Source organism: Lethenteron reissneri, chromosome 45, assembly GCF_015708825.2.
Source record: "Lethenteron reissneri isolate LAM-NWPU_2019-01 chromosome 45, ASM1570882v1, whole genome shotgun sequence".
NCBI classification, from domain to species: domain Eukaryota; kingdom Metazoa; phylum Chordata; class Hyperoartia; order Petromyzontiformes; family Petromyzontidae; genus Lethenteron; species Lethenteron reissneri.
The window spans coordinates 6,224,628-6,244,288 of NC_083823.1; the positions used below are offsets into that span (position 1 = coordinate 6,224,628).

The following is a 19,661-nucleotide window of genomic DNA, read 5'->3' on the forward strand; positions in this document are numbered from 1 at the left end:
CTGTGCTCTCGTCTGTACAACACTGACTCATTCGCGATGTTTCCGTCCACTCTCATTCCCTCCCTTGCGACGTGGGGTCGTTAATAAGCTATTTGCATAACATTTGCAAGAACCTCAAGTAATCGATTCCAAAGCAAAGCGACGATTCGTCAACACGTGCCATCTAACGACTCTGCGTCATGCACCACACCCAACGATTCAACACGTGTGTCGTAACGTGTGCGGGAATCGATTATCGCGTCTCTTACGGAATCGACAACGAATCGATTCTACCCCCACCCCACCCACCCCTCCCTGGCCCCGCCTCGTGGGGCCGGGTGACGCCGTCGCCGCCGCCGCCGCCGCACTACTTTTTCTCTCCCTCGCACGCGCGCGCGCTCGCGCAGGGCTACACTTCACCGCCGTCGCGCCGCGCCCGCGCGCTCCGCCCCGCGACCCGGCGGATGAATCTATCATGGCGCCGCGTCGCGGTCGTGTTTTGCGGTAGAGGGCGAAGTTTGTCGACTAAAAAGCGTCTCGCTCTGCGCGCTCGCGACTAATTAACGCGGCGCCGACATCCAGGGACCTTCTCCCTCTCGCCCACGGACGTCTACGTCCTCTCGTCCGACGCCCGTCAGAGGGCCGCCGACGCGACTAGGCCTCCGCCTCGCACCGCTCCTCGGCTAGAAGCCCTGCCGGCCTCCCCCTCGCCTCGTCCCGCTGAGCGAGCCAGGCCGCGCCGGTTTGCTGCCTCCCCGCCCCCGCGGGGCCCGGGGGTTTGGTTTGCCAAGCCATGGCGCACCTAAACGTACAGGTAACGGAGCCTAAACACCTCGAACGAAGGGGGATGGTGTCGTAGTCGATTTGGCGATGTTAATCGTCGTCGTCTCTATCTTGTGTTAGACGTGTTGTGACTTTATGGGGCGGACCCCTCAGATGTGGAATCCTCTGTGTGGTGTGGGCGAGTGCATGTTCTCCTGTGACTGACTATTGCGTGTGTTGATGTGTTGCTGCTCGTCGTTATATTCTGAGTGTTTTCGTGCCTTGTGAGTGTTTTTGTGTGTAGAGGAGTGCGTGTGTATTCGTTCGTGTGCGAGGGCTGTCGTGTACACCTCTATGGCTCTCTCCCCGAAGTGTGATTTTTCGTCCGGGTCTCTTTACAAGTGTGTCTTTGTGTTCGTCGGTCTCTATGGGATTTCTTCTTGGTCTTATTAAGTGCTTTCACACACTCGCCCCTACAATAGAAAACGTGAAACGGAGTTGGCGAGGGTAGTGGTTAACGCACTTGCACTACGAACCCGGCCACCGGAGTTTGATTCCCGCACGAGGCCCTCGTCAACTGTTCAATGCTTCTCACGACGTAGCCTTAATTGGGTATCTGATGCGGCGTGTAAACATCAATATTGGGGACACAAAGGCGGTCGGGCGTGGACTGGCCACCACCCCACTCGTGTGTCGTGCCGGCTTTAATAGGAGCTTGCTTATATGCGTTTGTCTCGTGTCTGTGTTTTGGTTTTCCTTCGCTCACACACGGTCATTATTTTCTTGGTAAATCCGAACGTGAATGTCCCTCCTGGGTTAGCTTCTCTCCGTAAATGCAGCGTGCGCGTAATACAATATCAGTACAGTATTGGGCGGCGTATACGCTGTGCACACAGTAAAAAAAAATATCAGCCCGCTCAGAAAGCAGGAAGTGTAAATGGCACACGCACACACTCAAACGAGTGCAATATGTCTGGTCCTCTTCGTAAAGGTGCCAGATTTTTTTTTCCAACGGCAGGTTCAACAAAATGGCATGGAGTGTTCAGTATAAACGCAAGCTCAAATGGAATGGTAGCTTGAAATCTGTTTTTTCTGCTACAGTTTTGTCGGTAAAAAATGGCCCTTGGTTTGTGTTTGGCTGTATGAGGTTTCCCACTCATTGGCTGACTTTCGACATGCCGTCTTGGATAAAATGCATGAACATATGGGTTCTTAAATCTTATTTGTGTTATTTTCTTTGAACCTATCTACGTGACGTTACCGAAAGACCCAAATAATATATATGGGTTCTTTTCCAGGATAACCTTTAGCAAAATCTCAACTGCCCAATAATTTTCTCGTTCTTTTGCAACATGGATACGAATGCGACACCGTGTTTGCCAACTAAATAACTCATCGTTGGTACATTGATATACTATAAACCTGCACTGCTTAAGGGCATGCAACTCTTAGTTGTGACACGCTTGTGACGCTGGCTGATGGCTGCTGAGATGAAAGTAGAAAAAAGTCGGTGAATTGTTAGGCTTGCCTAATCGCTGGAAACGAGTCCTGCGTATTGCTGCAGTTGCGTCACGCTGTTCGGTTGCCTGGAATGTTGTGTACAGTACATAATTGTCGTGCGGGAACAACGCAAAAGGCCAAACGAATACAACCGTGCTAGAGTTTGTGATGCAACTTGAGTGCCGTATAAACATGTGCCTTGTCGTGGCCTGCATAATAACTTGAAACATTCCTCTCGGATGAATCGTTTTATATACCGATCCCGGTTTGTAATGTAGGATGGGTGTTTCTTGGTCATAAGTGGTTTAAACCCGGTGGCAGGTTTATCGATGATTCATCTCGGCGTTTTTTTTTCTATGGCTTAAAAGTCACATGTTCGGCGTAATAGCCCACACCCAGAACTCGCATTCTGTACGCCAATTAGTCACCTGGCCTAAAGCTTGTTCCCATATTCCATCCAGTAAGACCACCACGGCGTCTAATACGCACCGTAATTATGTGTGTGAACGATCATCATTGGATGGCATCATGTTGGCCTAACTCCCTTTCAGATTGCTGTTGTTTTGCGTTGTGACCTCTCTCAATAATTATTGTTCGTCTTTACTGAGTTAATGTAGCGTTTTGCTAAGGACTTACATGCACCTCCTTGAGGTGGTCATAATTGGCAACGTTTTGAAGAAATATCTATCATATTGTTGGATAGTAACACAATTATTATACAAAAAGGATTACTGTACGTTTGTGTTATTACTTTACTTGCATTCATCCAGCAGTAGATTGATAATGGATGATTATCAAATGGCGAATATTAAAATGAACCCACAGCATAGATATACAGTGTTAGATTGTTAGTACTACAGCTATGTGACCTTGACTAATCTCAAGGCATTGGATTTATGTCTCCACCATGAAAATGTAGTCAGCATTTTATGTGTTATATTTAATGTAAGTGTGCAGCACGCTGTGAAATTATAAACACATTTGGCTTCCCACAGGTTTGTCATGCAAGACAAATATTTTCTCAAATAGACTGTTATGGCAACTGGTGAAAATACAATTACGTTCTCATATGTGAAATTGTATACAGCACATAATTTATCACCTTATTATACCCTTTGCTTTTGAAACGTAGATGGGATAAAACGTTTCCCAAATTGAATATTTATTCTAAGGTGGGTGTGTGGATGCTATTTTGTCAAGCTTATGGTTAAGCTGCGTTTTTTTGCTATCTTCCCCCATCACAACTTTTGTACGGGACGCAAGTCCACACAACACTGTGGTCAATAGAACACGTTCCGGTGTATCAGAAACGATTTGCCACCACGGCAACATTTACGGCGTTGGACGCAGAGCGGTTGTTGGTTGTGAACGAGTCTATGGGGTGAATGCAGTGCATTGTTTAACAAGTGAAGCACAGTGTACAACTTTACTTTTGAATTGAGGCTCGCTAATATTGCTCTAGTCGTGCTGGGGTTAAAGGATGGCATTTATGGGTGATTCGGATCAAGAATTGTTGTGCTACACAAAACATCGTCCCCCACACCTGTGCTGCACTATTTATTGGGAGGTTGTGACTTCACCAGATGGTTTAAATTATTCTTGCAGTGCTCCACGTTATGCTTGGACATTTTTTTTTCACTTGCCAGGACACCTCTTTAACTAACTCATGGATGTACAACTTGTGCAGAGTTTTACGAGTAACTACATAGATATGTAATTGCACAATCGTGTGATTGAGTAAAGACTGAGGGAATACAGTGCACACAAATCTTCACGTGGGAAAGCTTAATGGCCCAAATAGTTATAGATTTTGGCATCCAAATTGTTTACATATACATAATTTAATGTATAATATGTGTAAGTAAAAGTGTTTAAGCTTCTAAATATGTTCACTTTACATTAATGTCTGGCTTTGGCTCAATGCTAGCAGTAAAACTTCTACACTTGCAAATGTAGATCACCATAATAGATTGTGAGTTTTAAGTGTACCTTTTTAATCTTCAGTCAACTACTACTTTCCTGAGAAATTGCACTAAAATGCATCGATTAGGGTTGGAATTGATTGTGGGGAAATAAAACATTGGACATTATCTTTACCAGTCCCTCTTATCACCGGCATGCATTGGTTCTTAATGTCTTCACTTGTCATTTCCCTTGATCCAAATGGTGAGGTTTGTCCTTGTAACAAATTAGTACATGGTAGAAATTCACATTTGTTGGACAGCGGGTGATTCTTTATGGTGTGTGATGGGAATTGTTTTATGCTGAGGAGGTGCAGACCTGCCTATGGTTTTGTTTATTTCACGAAGGTACAAGTAAATTTCGATTTAAAGCTTTCGTGACTGCAGGGATTCATATTCTTGGTTCTTTCGGTAAAGTCACGTAGAAGGGAAATAATAAAATAATCAAACAAATTCTCACGACGTTTCGATTGCAACACAAGCAATCATCAGCTGTGAAAACCACAGCAAGAAAATTTGGAAAAAGTGGCGGTTTTTTTAAATTTTCTTGCTGTGGTTTTCACACCTGATGATGATTGCTTGTGTTGCAATCGAAACGTCGTGAGAATTTTATTGTTTTATATTTTTATTTTTCTATTGTTTCCCTTCTACGTGACTTTACCGAAAGAACCAAGAATAAGGAACAAGTAGTCTGGTTCTGTGGTCTGCTAACTTCACGCTGGTATGCACATCCAAATTGATAATTATCGTAAATTTTTCACATGCCTCCAAATTAGCTCGCGCTCTTATATAACACAATGATTTTGAAGGCACCTGCACATACCAGTCTCTTCGTGAATAATTCTCCTTTACGCATCTCTGGTGTATTTCAATGTGATTTCATGCTACAAAGAGCCACAGACCACTGGTTGGCATTGACCAGAAGTAATTGACAGATACAGAAATCCCCTGGATATGTTGTTCTATTGTATTTAAAGCATTGTATTGTAGAACACGGCCATTGTAGAACATGACAATATTGTACATTTGTTGTAGTCGCCATTAACAACCTAACCAAATACATGAGGTGGTGGGTGGAAAGGGGAACATGTGATTGCAACTTTGTGTTTGGGCCACCTTTTGCAGCACTTGTGTGTTGTAAAACTAACTCCGTACACACTGACCAACAGAATCATGCAAACGATTAAATCTAGATTTTAAGTTTGTATTTAATTGTCTTCATAATTTGTTTCTACACGTGACACTTGAACATCAAATGGTGATGTCTACTAAATGGCGAATGCTTAAGCAGCACACTTCTGATGCCTTGCTGCTTGTGATGACAATCTGATGCCCGTGCCATCTTGCAAGTGGCGACTGTCAGTATATTTATAATCTGACATGGTTCTAAACAATACAGCACTGGTGTAGTCGTGACATAAGTTTACACTAAACTGCCACACAACAGCTGGTGCTGATGGAAAATATTTACAAGACACTAAATGGGTGATTTAATACGCAATTGTTTTGGTTGTAAACTTCGCTATATTTAGTGTAGACCTTTGAGAAGTGATTTGTGAGTAGTTTTACATAAAATCATCGGCAGACATGATCTGTCCTAAATTTCGATTTAAAGCTTTCGTGATTGCAGGGATTCATCTTCTTGGTTCTTTCGGTAAAGTCACGTAGAATGGAAATAATAAAATAAAACATAATAAAATTATTCTCACGACGTTTCGGCTGCTTGCGTTATTATTTCCATTCTACGTGACTTTACCGAAAGAACCAAGAAGATGATCTGTCCTCTGCTGGACAAGGGACTCTCTGCCTGTCCTTCTCCAGCTCTCTCGCGATGCAGCAATCCACGTGTATCTCCTGCGCACGAGCTGATCTCATCAATCCGTTGCCACCGTGGGATGTCCTCTCAGGCGCTTCCCTTCCTTTGGCTGCCACTTCGTCCTTGGGCTCGACCGCTGGCCATCATCCATTTCTATCTAACTTTCCTGCAGAAGCCCACATTTTTCAGCTTGTGTGTATTCTCTGTTGTGTTCCTATTTTTTTGTCTGGCAGTGTCATTAATTCCTAGCATGTATTTCTCAGCTTCCTTGCATTTTTTGTTTATTTTATTTCAAATTTGTAATTTTCAAATTACGGTAAATTTTCTTAAGTTAATGACCGTGTTGCTGATACATGTGTCATTGCAGATATATAATTAATCCTAAAGATAATTGGGAATCGAATACTGGAACATTTATAAGACTAGCAACCACATTTGCAAGCCATGTTTAGGAAATGTCTATGATCGACCACATGCATAACTATAACATTGTAGACAAAAATTAAATATCAAACTAACATTATGATTATTGTTTTTCAACCATGAAAGGCCATTTAACTCTTGAAATTAACAGTTATCCAAGATTTAAAGCTTTCGTGACTGCAGGGATTCGAAAGAACCAAGAATATAGTTATCCAAGATGTTAAAAAGGTTTAATAAAAAAATGATTTACTATCATTTATGAGCTATACACTAAGATTGATTGAAGAAAGTCACAAAATACACAGAAGGGTAGCCGGAGAAGGAGAGATACTAACACCAAGGTTATTCAGTGACGTTCGAAGATTCAATTGGAGAAAATAATGGGGTACTGTGACCATGGCTCAGCAGTCGCACGTTCGACTCTTTTGCAGAAGCTCAAATCTCGCAGGCAGCCCTCGCTGTACGTGTGTATTAGCCATCAATTGCCCCATCCGCTTCACAGTTGGACGTTAAAGATACCTCGATGTAATTTTAAAAGTGCAGGTTATTGTGTGCAGGCGTCATGGTCCAAATTTGCTAATTACTCAATTGGGATTACACGTAGCAATATCGCCCTCCTACTGTGAAACTGCTACAGATTGTGAGCCTTTGTGATGAGCTGTATAAGAATGGTGTGAATACCAAATGTACTCGATTATTATCGGTGAATATAATGAACATAAATTGTGAAAATAATACCACGTTAGGTTTACGTATGACATACATATTATGGTAACCAATGATAATACACCACATAAACATTAATTCATGTAATAAAGAAGGCTTTAACGTTGTATGAGCAAAACAAAAGTCGCCAACAAGATATATGATTAATAACTGAATTGCATCAGAGTATGTATGTTGGATGTAAGGTGAACTTCTTTTGCACCTTAGCCAACCATGCTAATCGGAGTATGTATATCTAGGACAATTATTAAAGGCAGACCATGACGAAAATTATGAAAACAAGAGAAAGATGAGTGTAGATTGAAGTACTTCTAGAAAACCAAACTAGTTGAATGAATGGCAACATAATGTGCCTGCAGAAGAATGTTGAAACTATTGTTTTGATTGTGTTTGAGCCATTGTAGATGTGTTTTTTTTTACGCTGGTTGCAATCCAGATTTGTAAAAAGTGGATGCGATATCCTGTTTGAATGAGCATTGGTGAGGTGCTCATGTCCTGTTTACTGCCCTGAGTCAGTGGTATAAATTCTGCATTCCGAGCACGGTGGTGAGTTTATCCATAGGACAATCACTGTTTTATTTCCCCACAAAGTGGTACTCGTTTTATCGACCCTACGAAGGGATTGAGCCGTGTCAGCCCCCAATCGGGATTTGAACTTGCTTTCAATTACGAGCCGCTCACTCTTCCGTTGAGCCACCTGGTCAAATACACATTAGCCTCTTCACAATCTTAACTTCTATAAAGCGAGTGTCTTCACTCCGTCCATTATTAAGAAATTGACATTCCTGTTTTGTTACATAGATACCAGCGCTTCAGCATGAAATATATTCCGATTCGTTTGCGGTGTCCAGAAAGCACTATTTATTGTGCCTTTGTTTTGTAGGCCATTCACGGTGTGTGCTTGCCCGCATATTTTAAAAGGGGGGCTTGTTGGGTAACATTATTTATTTGAGCATGGGTTAAGTACACATTCTGTCTGCACCATGGTGAGAACTGAGAGTTCTCTCTCTCTGGTCGAGAAGCCGTGGATAGCCAGACTTTTTCAGCAGGGCAGGCTTGACTGGGTGTCCCCTGTGGGCCTGGCCCCTAAGCTAGTAGTGTATGTGTGAACACATTTCTTGAATGTACAAATAACAGTGGGAGTTGCCTCGGAGCGAGCGGATGTGTGAAGGCTGCACAGCATGCACCTGCGAATGTTTTTGAAGACATTTTCTGCCAAAACACAACACTTTGGGACACATGGTGTTCATTGGTATTTGCAGCTTGAAAAAAAAACTGAATGAGAGAGAGCAAAGTTCACTGAACGATCATGAAAGTAACGCAAAATTGGCAGCATAATAAAGAATTTGTAAGTCAAAGGTGAATTTTCGTGAAACTGAGTAAGAGCAGTCCTTTTGAAATGATGATGAATTGATTCGGTGATTAATTTTAACTGTAAATCACAATCTACCTGCATTTAATAGGGTTGCAATGAGTGATATTTTTCAATTCATACTCGTGGCGATACAATTTAGCACAGTGATGAAAACGATTCTCAAATTGAAGCATGACCATGAATTGTGACCGGCCTTGTATAGATGCACCTTCGATTAGCACGGTTGCCTTACGTATGGTGCGAAATAATTTCTACATGCATAGCGAGAGGGGGATTGCATTCTTACGATCATGTTCATTAGATTACCTTATTTTTGGTTAATGTAAGAATTTTACATTTTACCTTGCAGAAGTTAGTACATTAATAAAATGTTAATGCTTTTATTGACAAGTTGGCTTCTTTATATCGAACCCTATTAAATATTTTTTTGACTCAGAATTTTGTTTTCATGTTAAATTGGAGTACTAACTACAACATTTTACATATTCTTTGGGTCTTTCGGTAAAGTCACCTTGATAGGTTGAAAGACAATAACAAAAAACTACGACGTTTCTATCACAACACAAGCAAACGCTGTAGTTTTTTGTTATTATTTTTCAACCTATCTAAGTGACTTTACCGAAAGACCCAACGAATATGAATTCCTGCAGTCACGAAAGCTTTAAGTCAAGCAAGATACAACATTTTACCTTTACAATTCTGTTTTAGTGTATGCAGTGCATGAAGGCGACATTACTCAGCTTTTCAAAAAAAGTTTTTATCGTTTTCAGTTAAGGATGTAAGGAAAAAAAATCACACTTTGCATAACACTGTAGTTTTATATGGGGTTCAAGGTACCAGCAGCTTGGGGAAACTAGTGTGGGCAACATAAACAATTAAGACACTCCTAATGTACTATCTTCATTTGCTTACACTTGTGTTTTGAGCCACTGAAACACCCGCTACCATGCCTTAAAGTAATCTGCAAGTAGTACCGCTTATCGCAGACTCAGACGTTTATAGACCATAAACAAGACAGCACCTGGTGATATTGGTCTAGACCAGGGGTCGGCAACCAAAATAACAAGAAGAGCCATTTCTTTCCAATTCGGTACAAAATTCAGTATTTCAAGAGCCGCAATGCATCTGAGTACATACGTACTCATCGTCAAGAAGCAGCCCGTAAAGAGCCGCATGCGGCTCCGGAGCCGTAGGTTGCCGACCCCTGGTCTAGACATTGCCCTAATATGGTAGCCATGTGGCTGCTTTAACGTAACGCATTGGCCATTCTCAGTCAGACAGTGGTCAACAATGCGCTCTGGGGGTGCATCGGCAATGATTTTCACGTGCGCTCATTTAAATGCTTGTTGTTACACTTCCGCTTCGGCCCAAATGACCCAGAAACGGTCCTGATCTCTCTCATCCGATCTTAGGAAGCTAAGCGGGAAGTTGCCTGGAGAGTGATTGGATGGGCAAACACCGTGCACAAAACAGGTGTTGTAGGCTGCTACAGGTCTACGTTGGCATCAGGGGGCAGTGCAGAACAAACACATTGTTTAATTGTACTATGCCCCGATGTCTTAGCCCCCCCCCCCCCGACCGCATTCACCAACCCGCATTGATCGACATGGCAAAATATGGCCAAATAACCTCAACCCGCAAAGCATGTAGTGGCCTTCATCCAGCAGTGGATTTACACAAAGGCATGTACTTGTTGTTTTTACTAAATGTATTAAGTCGTAGCATCATGCGAAGTAGAGTATTTTGTAATTATGGTGTTGAGCGTGTTAATATACTGTATACGCACTATGGAATCTTATATAATTGCTGCATACGCTATCAGCGATCGTGATATTTCCTTTCAAGATGCTTATAAATGAAACCCGTTTAGCAGAAGTTGTTTAGTCGGAAATAGTCGTAAGTGTATGTTACAAAGGCATTACTTTGGTTTCTGATGCGTCATTGAAGCATTTGTTGAAGTGTATTTTTATTGTTTTATTTTCTAGCACTTAAAAACAAAGCAAAAACAGTTTGTATCCCATCTATGTACGTTGAACTTCTTTCACACCGTTCACACCGTACTTAGCCAACCGTGTTAATCAGAGGTGTGGGGAAATTGACAACATACTCAACAAAAAAATCTGTTTTTAAAGAATTTCGTTTTCAATGTAGATTTAAAAGTGCATAACTCCAGTGGCTTTCTCATCGGAAGGAAGAGTGTTCCAGACGGCCGCAGAAGCTCAAAATGGTTTTCTTATTTGTGTAAAGATAACAGCTAAAAGAAGCTTAATTGGTAAGGGATTTCCCATGCCATACTTTACATATATCGAGAGAAAACGTTTCATGTGGAATTTATATAATCTCTTGGTGTACCTAGCAGGAAACATTGGTGCATATTAATGTTTTGATGTGTAAAAAGATAATAAGAAATGTGTACACACACCATAATCAAGTTCTGTTCTTGCGAAAGTGATGAACACATGCCCATTGTAAATAAAAATACGCTGTTAACATTTGGTGATTTAAATGGGCTCCTTTTGAAGTGCGTTCTTTTAATGAGCCATTATCCTGTATGTACTGTTGGACACTTACATTCCAAGTAAGCAAGATGGGGTTTCCCAGTTGTTTTTAACACTATCAATGATTATTCTAAATAGTTAGTCAGCCATGTGTATTGCACATAATGTTGGCTTATTATAGGGTTGTTTTAAAAACAAGTATGCACACCGACGTCACCGTTAAAACTATATGCTGACTAAAGTGTGTAGATTAACATCTCAGCTATCAAATGTGGGTTTGTTAGGCACGTTTAGTAGCAGCTGCACTAAAATAGACCTACCTTGGTTCACTATAGGCTACTGTTTCATCCACTCTTCAAAGCAGCACACATCTCCTAGCTTTAGCCACTTGCTTTTCAGAGGGTTTCCCACATTGTGCTCGCTGATGTTGCTCACTGATGTTTCTCACGCCATTGGTCAGTGTCTGCCCTAAGAGGTGGGAATGGTGGAGAAGTGTTCTTTGAAGTTGGTGTGAAAAAGAACTTCATACGGACATGGGAAATCACCGCACTCAAGTGCTGATTAACCCTTCATGGTGACTTCCTGCTTTGTTCCTGACTTTGATGCATTGGGAAACATTGATATTTGTGTTGTACACACCAATCAAATCGTTGACAATGTGGTAAATATAAAACTAAACTTACAGGGTAACTAATAAATGTAACAAGGAATATGTCTTTAAAGGGATATATTTTTTACATAATTTGAAACAACCAATTGAGTCAATCACGCTTTCTGTGTGACTTGTTGCTCTGGCATAACCCTCAATGAAATTGAATGTGAGCTGTTGGTTAGGCATACTGTGTAGTATGTAGGGTGACCGAGATAAATTGGCCGTAAGAAAGTAGGATAGTGTTGTGCACGAGCCGATGGACGTTGCAAATGAAGTTACATTCTGTAGTTAGCAGGATGCAGCAGTGGCTAGAAGATAAGCTTGTCGCCACCCCTGCAACCATGCCTAGACTTGGGACGGCGGGGATCTGGTGGGTGTGAAACATCGCCATGCATTTCCTGTGGTTAGTAGCCAGTCGGAGTTTCCGCCCTTAGATTTGGTGCCGTTGTGATAGCAAGCTCAAGAGGAGACGGGTGTTTTGTCATCAACACCCCGCTTGAACACAAGACGCTATCCGCTCCATGTGACCGCAGATGGCCTCCGACCTCGAAGTTTTGATCGTGCTGTGTTCTGGTGTCAGATGTACGCGTCGCGTGTTGTGATGCGCACCTAAGAATAAAAGGGGGGGCCCGTGCAAGCATGCGCACGCCACGTAGAACACAAATAGAACGCACGGCAAGTCCGCACACTGCACGCAACGCTTCGCACTCACCAGAGACACGCGCGTGACACACACCACCCACGCCTTGCTTGCCCTGTGCTCATGAGAAAGTGTTTTTTTTCTTCCCAAATGTTCTTTTTCATGGGCCGTAACTATTGGAGGGGCTCTTATGTTAACCTTTTACCATCCTTAACAAGTTTAAAGAAATGCCAGTAAATAACTTGCGTCGCTTCATTTTGCCCGAAAGTCAACACCGCCTTTCCATAAAGCCCTTGGCAGCTTCCACAGCCACAGACGCACACTTTAGTGTCGTAAGCTCAAGTGCGTGCATTCGATTTGTTTTCTAGAAAAGTTTCACGTGAACGCAGGCACTTCCTATTTGGTATATTTCCACCTACGCATCTTTCGGAGGACCTCTATAGCCACCACAGCAAAGAGTTCAAGTTTACGTTGGATATTGTGGGATCGCATTTTCTCTGCAGATGAGCATCGTAGTTGTTTAAACAGTAGAGAAACATGCCGTTTTTTTCACGTACAAATCGGTGACGACCAAAGGCAGCTTTTTTTAACAGTGGACGAGTACACGGCTACAATCCGTTCACTTGGGGCCATTATTTCTTCGACGATGATGCTTTTTATGCCTTTGTTGGCGGCACTCGTGTGGTTTGGCAGATGCAAGTCTTCCCCCCATACAGTGTTTCCAGCCTTTCTGTGCACCAGGGGTGTGGCAGCATAGTGAGTGAAGTAGAAAGCCCATGAAGGAATAAGTATGCATAGGGCTCAGGCTTGGCATGGAATACCTTGGCTTGCTGCCAGTATTTGATGTGAATAAGCGTTTCATTTGGATGACTTAAATACAGTACGATGTAAATGTAACGTATTTTCCACATTTTAGTGAATTAATGTTTCAGGTTTGTTTAAAAATATATACCTCTTCCCTGCGTGTTGACATGCCCCACGCGGACAATTCTCAAGCCAAGGCTTACCGCTCAGGTGTGTCACGCGTATGTTGTACAAGGGGTGTATTGGGGAGAGAAAAAAACACTGGGGAAATCGGGCGTGCAGAAAACCATAAGATCGCCGTATCAGCGTAATGTCACCTTTGGTAAGGAAGGCACCTTTCATCAGCAGTCTGGATAAAAAGGTTATGCTTTAAGTGCATTTGTGCCAACTCCTGACTTGGCTGTATTGTAGTTTTTTTGTTCCACTTGTTTAGGCCTGATTGGTCGCATGTTGTTGCGAAGCCATGCGTCCTCGAAGCTCGTATCCTGAAGCCTGGTGGTGATTTTGCTTACTCCGGTACGAAGCGGTCCTCTTGAGATCGAAATGCCGCATCGTGTGGGAGCTCTTCCGCGCTCATGTTTAGCATCCGAAGGGTATGACTCGTGCAAAGGGTGCATCCAGTGATGCATTCTGAATACAGCAATACCTTGACATACGAAGCCGATGCGTTCCTTGAGTTTCGTTTGCAACTTCGTATGCACTATTGAAACATTTATAACAGTACTATGAGGATGCCGTTCCCAGCCTTCGACAATTTAGATTGAAAGTGGTATTTTATTTATACTGTACAGTGTTAAAATATTAAAACTGACATAACTGAAAAAAGCATTGAATAAGATATTTTATTCTTATTTTTATTGCACCGTAGATCAGCAGAGTTATCCGGAGTTCGTAATTCCGAAGCTTTGTTTATCCAAATATACGCATATCGAGGTTTTGTGTTTTTAAGTCCTGAATAAGGTTAGTGTGGCCGGTAGCCTTCACTCAGAGGAAGATCGCTCCTTTTTTTCTAGCTGCCACCGAGGGTCTGGAACTCCACTCACCTCAAGCTTCCGTGATGTTAACTCTCTGCTCGTTGTTATAAGTCCAGACTTGAGAGACCTCCCGCCCCACCGCGCCCCCTCTGCCTATACATGGTCTGTGTCTCGCTCTAAAATATACGCCAACTGTTTCTGTACAACGTCTTGAGATGAGCAGCTGCATATAGGGCAGGGGGGGGTCGGCAAACCTGCGACTCCTGAGTCCACATGCGACTCTTGAAGGGACCCACCCACGCAGTGCATTGGCGGCCCTTGAAATATTCTGTTTCACCAAGTTCTAAAAAAATGCCTGCCCTTGTTTTAGTAGTAGGTTTTTACCCTTTTAAACTGGTACAAAACTGACACCTTTATTCAAGGAATTATGTTTGCAATAACCACAACACAAGTAGTCAAAAAAGCTAACAAAAAGAAGCAACTCTGATAATGATAATAATATGCACTGTCCTTGAAGTTGATTGGTCCACACCCGAGACGGCTTTCTTTAGAGTTTAGTCCCCATTGGTGTCAGTTTTGTACCAGTTTAAAAGGTTAAAAACCTACTACTATATTTTGCCACTGGTAAAAGAGATCTCATAGTGCCCTTGTTTAGTTTGGTTTGCCGACCTCCGATGTAGAGTACTATGAGTGCACGTGACATGGCGCTGATAATAGGAAGGTGGTAGTTACACTCGCTAGAGATGGATCCAACATTGTAAAGAACTTGGGAACCTCCAACGCAAAACCCCACCTTGTTCGAGTTGAAGCTTGGAATGCGGCAGGTCCTGTGTGTACATTCGTGAATACGTAAGTGAGTGTTTTCCTGAATTCCCTTCCTGTCGTTCTCTCTCCCCCCCCCCTCCTTTTAGCCTCTCCCTCCACTACCACCTCCCCAAGTTTTTTTGTTCCTCGCTTCCCCGCCCCCAACAACCCTCCTTTACTTGCCTGGCCCTCTCTCTCACACACACACTAGCCGATTACATCATACCTCCGTGAAGACGATGGTTATTCACCCCGTGGGCGGCGGCTACCATGGCAGCCCACGTCATGCTTGCAGCAAGTGCAGGCTCTGGGAAGTTTAATCCTCTTGCTTCCGATGGACTAGACCCTAAACAATCCCCCTAGGGTTCAAACAGCTGTGTGTTTGTGTTTATGGAGAAAATGCTTCCACTCCCCATGTGTGTGTGTGTTTATTTTCTTTGTAATATTCTTGCCATCATACCTGCTTCTGTTACAATCCCATATTTGTAACTTTCTTTTGTGTACTATCAATGGGAGGACAGATGCTGGTGTGGTATTTTATTCGTATTATTTTTAGACGCAAATTTGTTTGCTGAAGTGCTAACCGCACTGCAATTTCCCATAACAACAGTGTGTTTGTGTGTGTGTGGTTTTTCCCCCCTCTTGGCAAACTGACACCACCACCACAGTCAAATAGCAACAACCAGCTGTGAACTGATGGCCACAATGGTTGCAAGGGGGGGCGGCTCTTTGGAGTGTTGAACACTTGAGCACATGTGGGGGCATTAGACAAAATGACACCAAAATTATCTTTTAAATTATATTTGCAAGTTCATACATTGTTGTCCATTGTGTGGGAGCAAGATTTAGTTATCCTTGGCCAACACAAGTGTATTGTTTACAATGTCCAGGTTGTTGACTTAGGTACGTTTCCCCCCTATGTTATTTAATTCTTGACATATACATGAAGGTCACAAAACAACCAGTGCTGCCAGACGATGATTAAGGCAAACTGTTTGTGATGACGTGTGTGTGTATGTACAGTCTGTGAAACTCACAATGGAATAAATATGCAATGACCCCATGCATTTTAGATCAGCCCACAAGCAAGTCGGCAGATTTTTTTTTCATTTATAATTTTTCTCACCGTGCTCGCAACACCCTTCGGGCAGTTTTCGTTCGAACGTTCAGCAAGCAGTCAGACCTGTTCTGACGTCCAAGGCATTTGGAGGATATGGCTATGGCAGTGTGGAAGGGTGATTTAAAAGGTGGTTTTTAGCATTGGAACACAATGTTTTGCCTGTTTGTACTTCTAAAATGTGGGAAGACATATTAACATTTCCCGCCTCCAATGTTAACATTTTTTCATGTGCGGCTGCATTTAAGTGCTTGACTGAGTCATAGACGATGGTAAAATATATAGTGTCGTAATTGGTACTTGGAAGTTAATTGTGGTGTACTCGGCTTTTAAAAGAGCAAAACAGAACATTGTTCTCATGCTATCGGTTTGATGTTGTTGTGCTGTTTTTGGGTTTATTACAGCATGTTGTTTAGTATAACATTTGGCTCTCACGTGTCAAAGCTAAGACAATTGTGATTGAACTATTTGGGCATTCTGCCACGTAGACAGTGATGCACAAGCACAAACAACAAATACAGGTTTTTTTATTTGCGTTAGATCGTGTAAATACAAATGTGTTGTTAGACTCACCACCACACCCGACACAGCCAATTAGTAAGGTTTGTCACGTAACAGAACATGAGAATTCGTCACGAGTACAGCACATCGGTGTGTTGGAGCAAATCCCCAACTTTTATAATCGGAGTACGACGTTTTGCCAGTAATTACATCTTGCTTCATCAGGCAGACAGCCAGATTTGTGTCCGCTTGATGATGCTAGTGGTCATTACTGGTGAAACGTCGTACGCAGATTGCAAATGTTGTGGATTTGCTCCAACACACCAGTGTGCTGTACGAGTAACGAATTAGCCACGTTCTGTGTACTTGACTAATCTTACTAACTAGCATTTTGCCCGTCCAAGGACGGGTGTATTACAGTAATTCTGAAACTTGCAAGCCAAAAGCAGACCGCGACGTGATATTCATTGCATTAGTGCTTGTGCAATTTGTAAGGCCGTGGTGACAGACCTATTTCATTTAAAGGTTATAATCCCTTGTTCATCGTGACGTCCTTTTTACTTCCATGTCTCAATAGCGTGACGGAGATTGCGTGACGTGAGGGTTCTGCCTTTGTCGTGAGGGTTGTAAGTTGACGCCGAGGAGGGAGGAGGAGGCTCCTCACCCCCCCATGTGGAGTGACGTCAGCCGCTAATTATTATGAAGGGGGGGGGGGTGTCCATTTGGAGGACGTCATCTTATAATGATTATTAATGAGGGGGGCTGTTTGATGTGAAGTGACGTCACTTGCTCATGATTATTAATGAGGGGGGGGACCATGTGGAGGATGTAACCTGATAATAGTTTTTTTACCCTTCTATCTGGCAACAAAACTGACACCTTTTTTACAAGGAGTCATGTTTGCATAGACCACAATACCTGCAGCCATAATGCAAACAAAAAACATAACTCTGATAATGTATACACTGTCCTTGAAGTTGATTGGAACCACACCCAAGACCGCTTTCCTTAGAGCCTAGTCTCACATGGGTTGGACCAGATGACGCCAAAAGGCGTACTGGCAAATGAGAGGATGTAACCTGTTCATGATTATTCATGAGAGGGGCTGGTCGATGTGGAGTGACGTCACTTACACATTATTATTAGTGGGGGGGGGAGAGTACTCCATATTGAGTGACGTCACCCACTCATAATTATTAATGAGGGTGGGTGTCCCATTTGGAGGATGTCACCTGCTCATGAATATTAATGAGGGGGGCTGATCGATATGGAGTGACGTCACGAGCGTTTCGGACAGACATTCCTGGGTGATTATCTTAGTTATTAGCTGTGTCGGGTGGTGGCGAGTTTAACTCCACATTTATATTTACACGATCGAACCCAAAAAACCTCTATTATGGATATTGGACGAAAGCCTACGCGTTAACAAAAAACTCAACACATTCATCAATCACCACTGCCTTCAAAGGAAAAAATATATTTCATCGGCAAAGTTTCCGGCAGTTTCCCTGTTACATTGCAATCTGTGGCCTGTATGTGACAGTAGCCTCGTACATCAAGCCAAAGAGCTCTGCACCCAAAAAACCTTCATAAAAACCACGGGAGAGGTTCATGAACATTTATTGATGTGTAGTTCCATGTTCGGTTTTCAGGTGAAGGTTAATGCCATTTCTTCTAAATAGATAAGTCCTGTGGGAGGAGGGACCTGCAAGGAAGAGATGTTTGTACAATGTTACTTGACCGTTTTACTTTGAACTGTATCAAAACAGCTTCTCAACCTGATGGGTTATAAAGTCACATGTTTGAATTGGCTGATCATTAATAGGCCAGTACTGCTTGGGGATAGAGTCAGACTGGATGGTGTTGGTTCATTCCTGCAAAGCCTGGCAATAAAGCCAACTATGCCATAAAAGTCTCATAGAAGCTGAGCCAACAGGTCGCCTTCGATACTTCTGTTTTCTCGTCAAAACCACCAACGTGAAAGGCACCAACGTGTGCGACCCGCTTGCATGTCCTTCACGTGTAATTTACTTTTTACATGAGACCCAAGCGTGCCGATTTCAATAGGTTCACAAAAATGAATAGCTGGGAGCTACAACTTATCCATTTGCACTGTGCAAGGTTTTACGCTCGTCGCACACAATGGGATAAAAAAGCATATTTGTACGTTTTCCAATTTACGTGACAATAAGAGTTGTTGTTGTTTGCATTTCATATCTTTGTTCTCGATTATGCTCGCATGCCATTTGCGGATTTTACGCTGCTGCAAGTGTTTGATTTAAATGCCTTCTTGTTAATGTTCTATTTTCCCCGTACCCCTTTGACGAGTGCATCGGTTATTGCTAAAACCCAGCGTACTGTGGCGCGGGCTTTGTCATGCGGAACACTTGTCGGCAACGATCTGCAGAGAGCTTTGTGTCGTTGCGGCAATGCAGTCGGAAAGTCAAGTTAACCTGACGGGAGGGGTCACCCTTGCTTGCAAAAGCCCATGGTAACACCCCCACCCCACACGTTGCCCCCCACGCCCTACCCCCCCCCCCCCCCCCACAGAATTCATGCGCCGATCCCGAGGAGTTGTTCACCAAGCAAGAGCGCATTGGCAAGGGGTCATTTGGTGAGGTCTTCAAGGGCATCGACAACCGAACCAAGGAGGTAGTGGCCATCAAGATCATTGACTTGGAGGAGGCGGAGGATGAAATTGAGGACATCCAGCAAGAGATCACGGTGCTCAGCCAGTGCGATTCGCCCTACGTCACCCACTACTTCGGCTCGTATCTTAAGGTACATTTGTGTTGTCTTGTTTTCAATCACGTATAATAATTACATAATCAGCGTTTGATTTAACACCTGTTGCGCCTTTGGCATCTCATAGCACTTTGAATGCGAAATGCAATTAAAATCGCAACTTAAACATCTTCAATTTGAACGGGTTACCCCCACTGGTCGCTATCCCTGTGGGCGCAAGATAACTCAACACTTGACCCACAAACCGGCATTTACTTGTCAATAGGGGGGCATGGAGACATTTTCCCATTATTATTCATTAAATACATTTGCGCCGTGACTCCGGCGCGCAATGGCCTCCTACTCGTTTCGAATGACTTTCAGGGATGTTTCACGTCCGCTGTG

General features: G+C 43.0%; 1 protein-coding gene across 1 annotated transcript in view; it reads left to right on the plus strand.

Annotated features, from left to right (window-relative positions):
* Nucleotides 1-408: 408 nt before the first annotated feature.
* Nucleotides 409-19,661, plus strand: part of LOC133353964 (serine/threonine-protein kinase 25-like) — a 36,749-nt gene continuing 17,496 nt past the window's right edge. The window contains exons 1-2 of the mRNA XM_061570497.1: nt 409-793; nt 19,083-19,313. Of these exons, the coding sequence (XP_061426481.1) occupies nt 773-793; nt 19,083-19,313 (252 nt within the window). The 5' untranslated portion in view covers nt 409-772. The remainder of the gene's footprint in view (nt 794-19,082; nt 19,314-19,661) is intronic.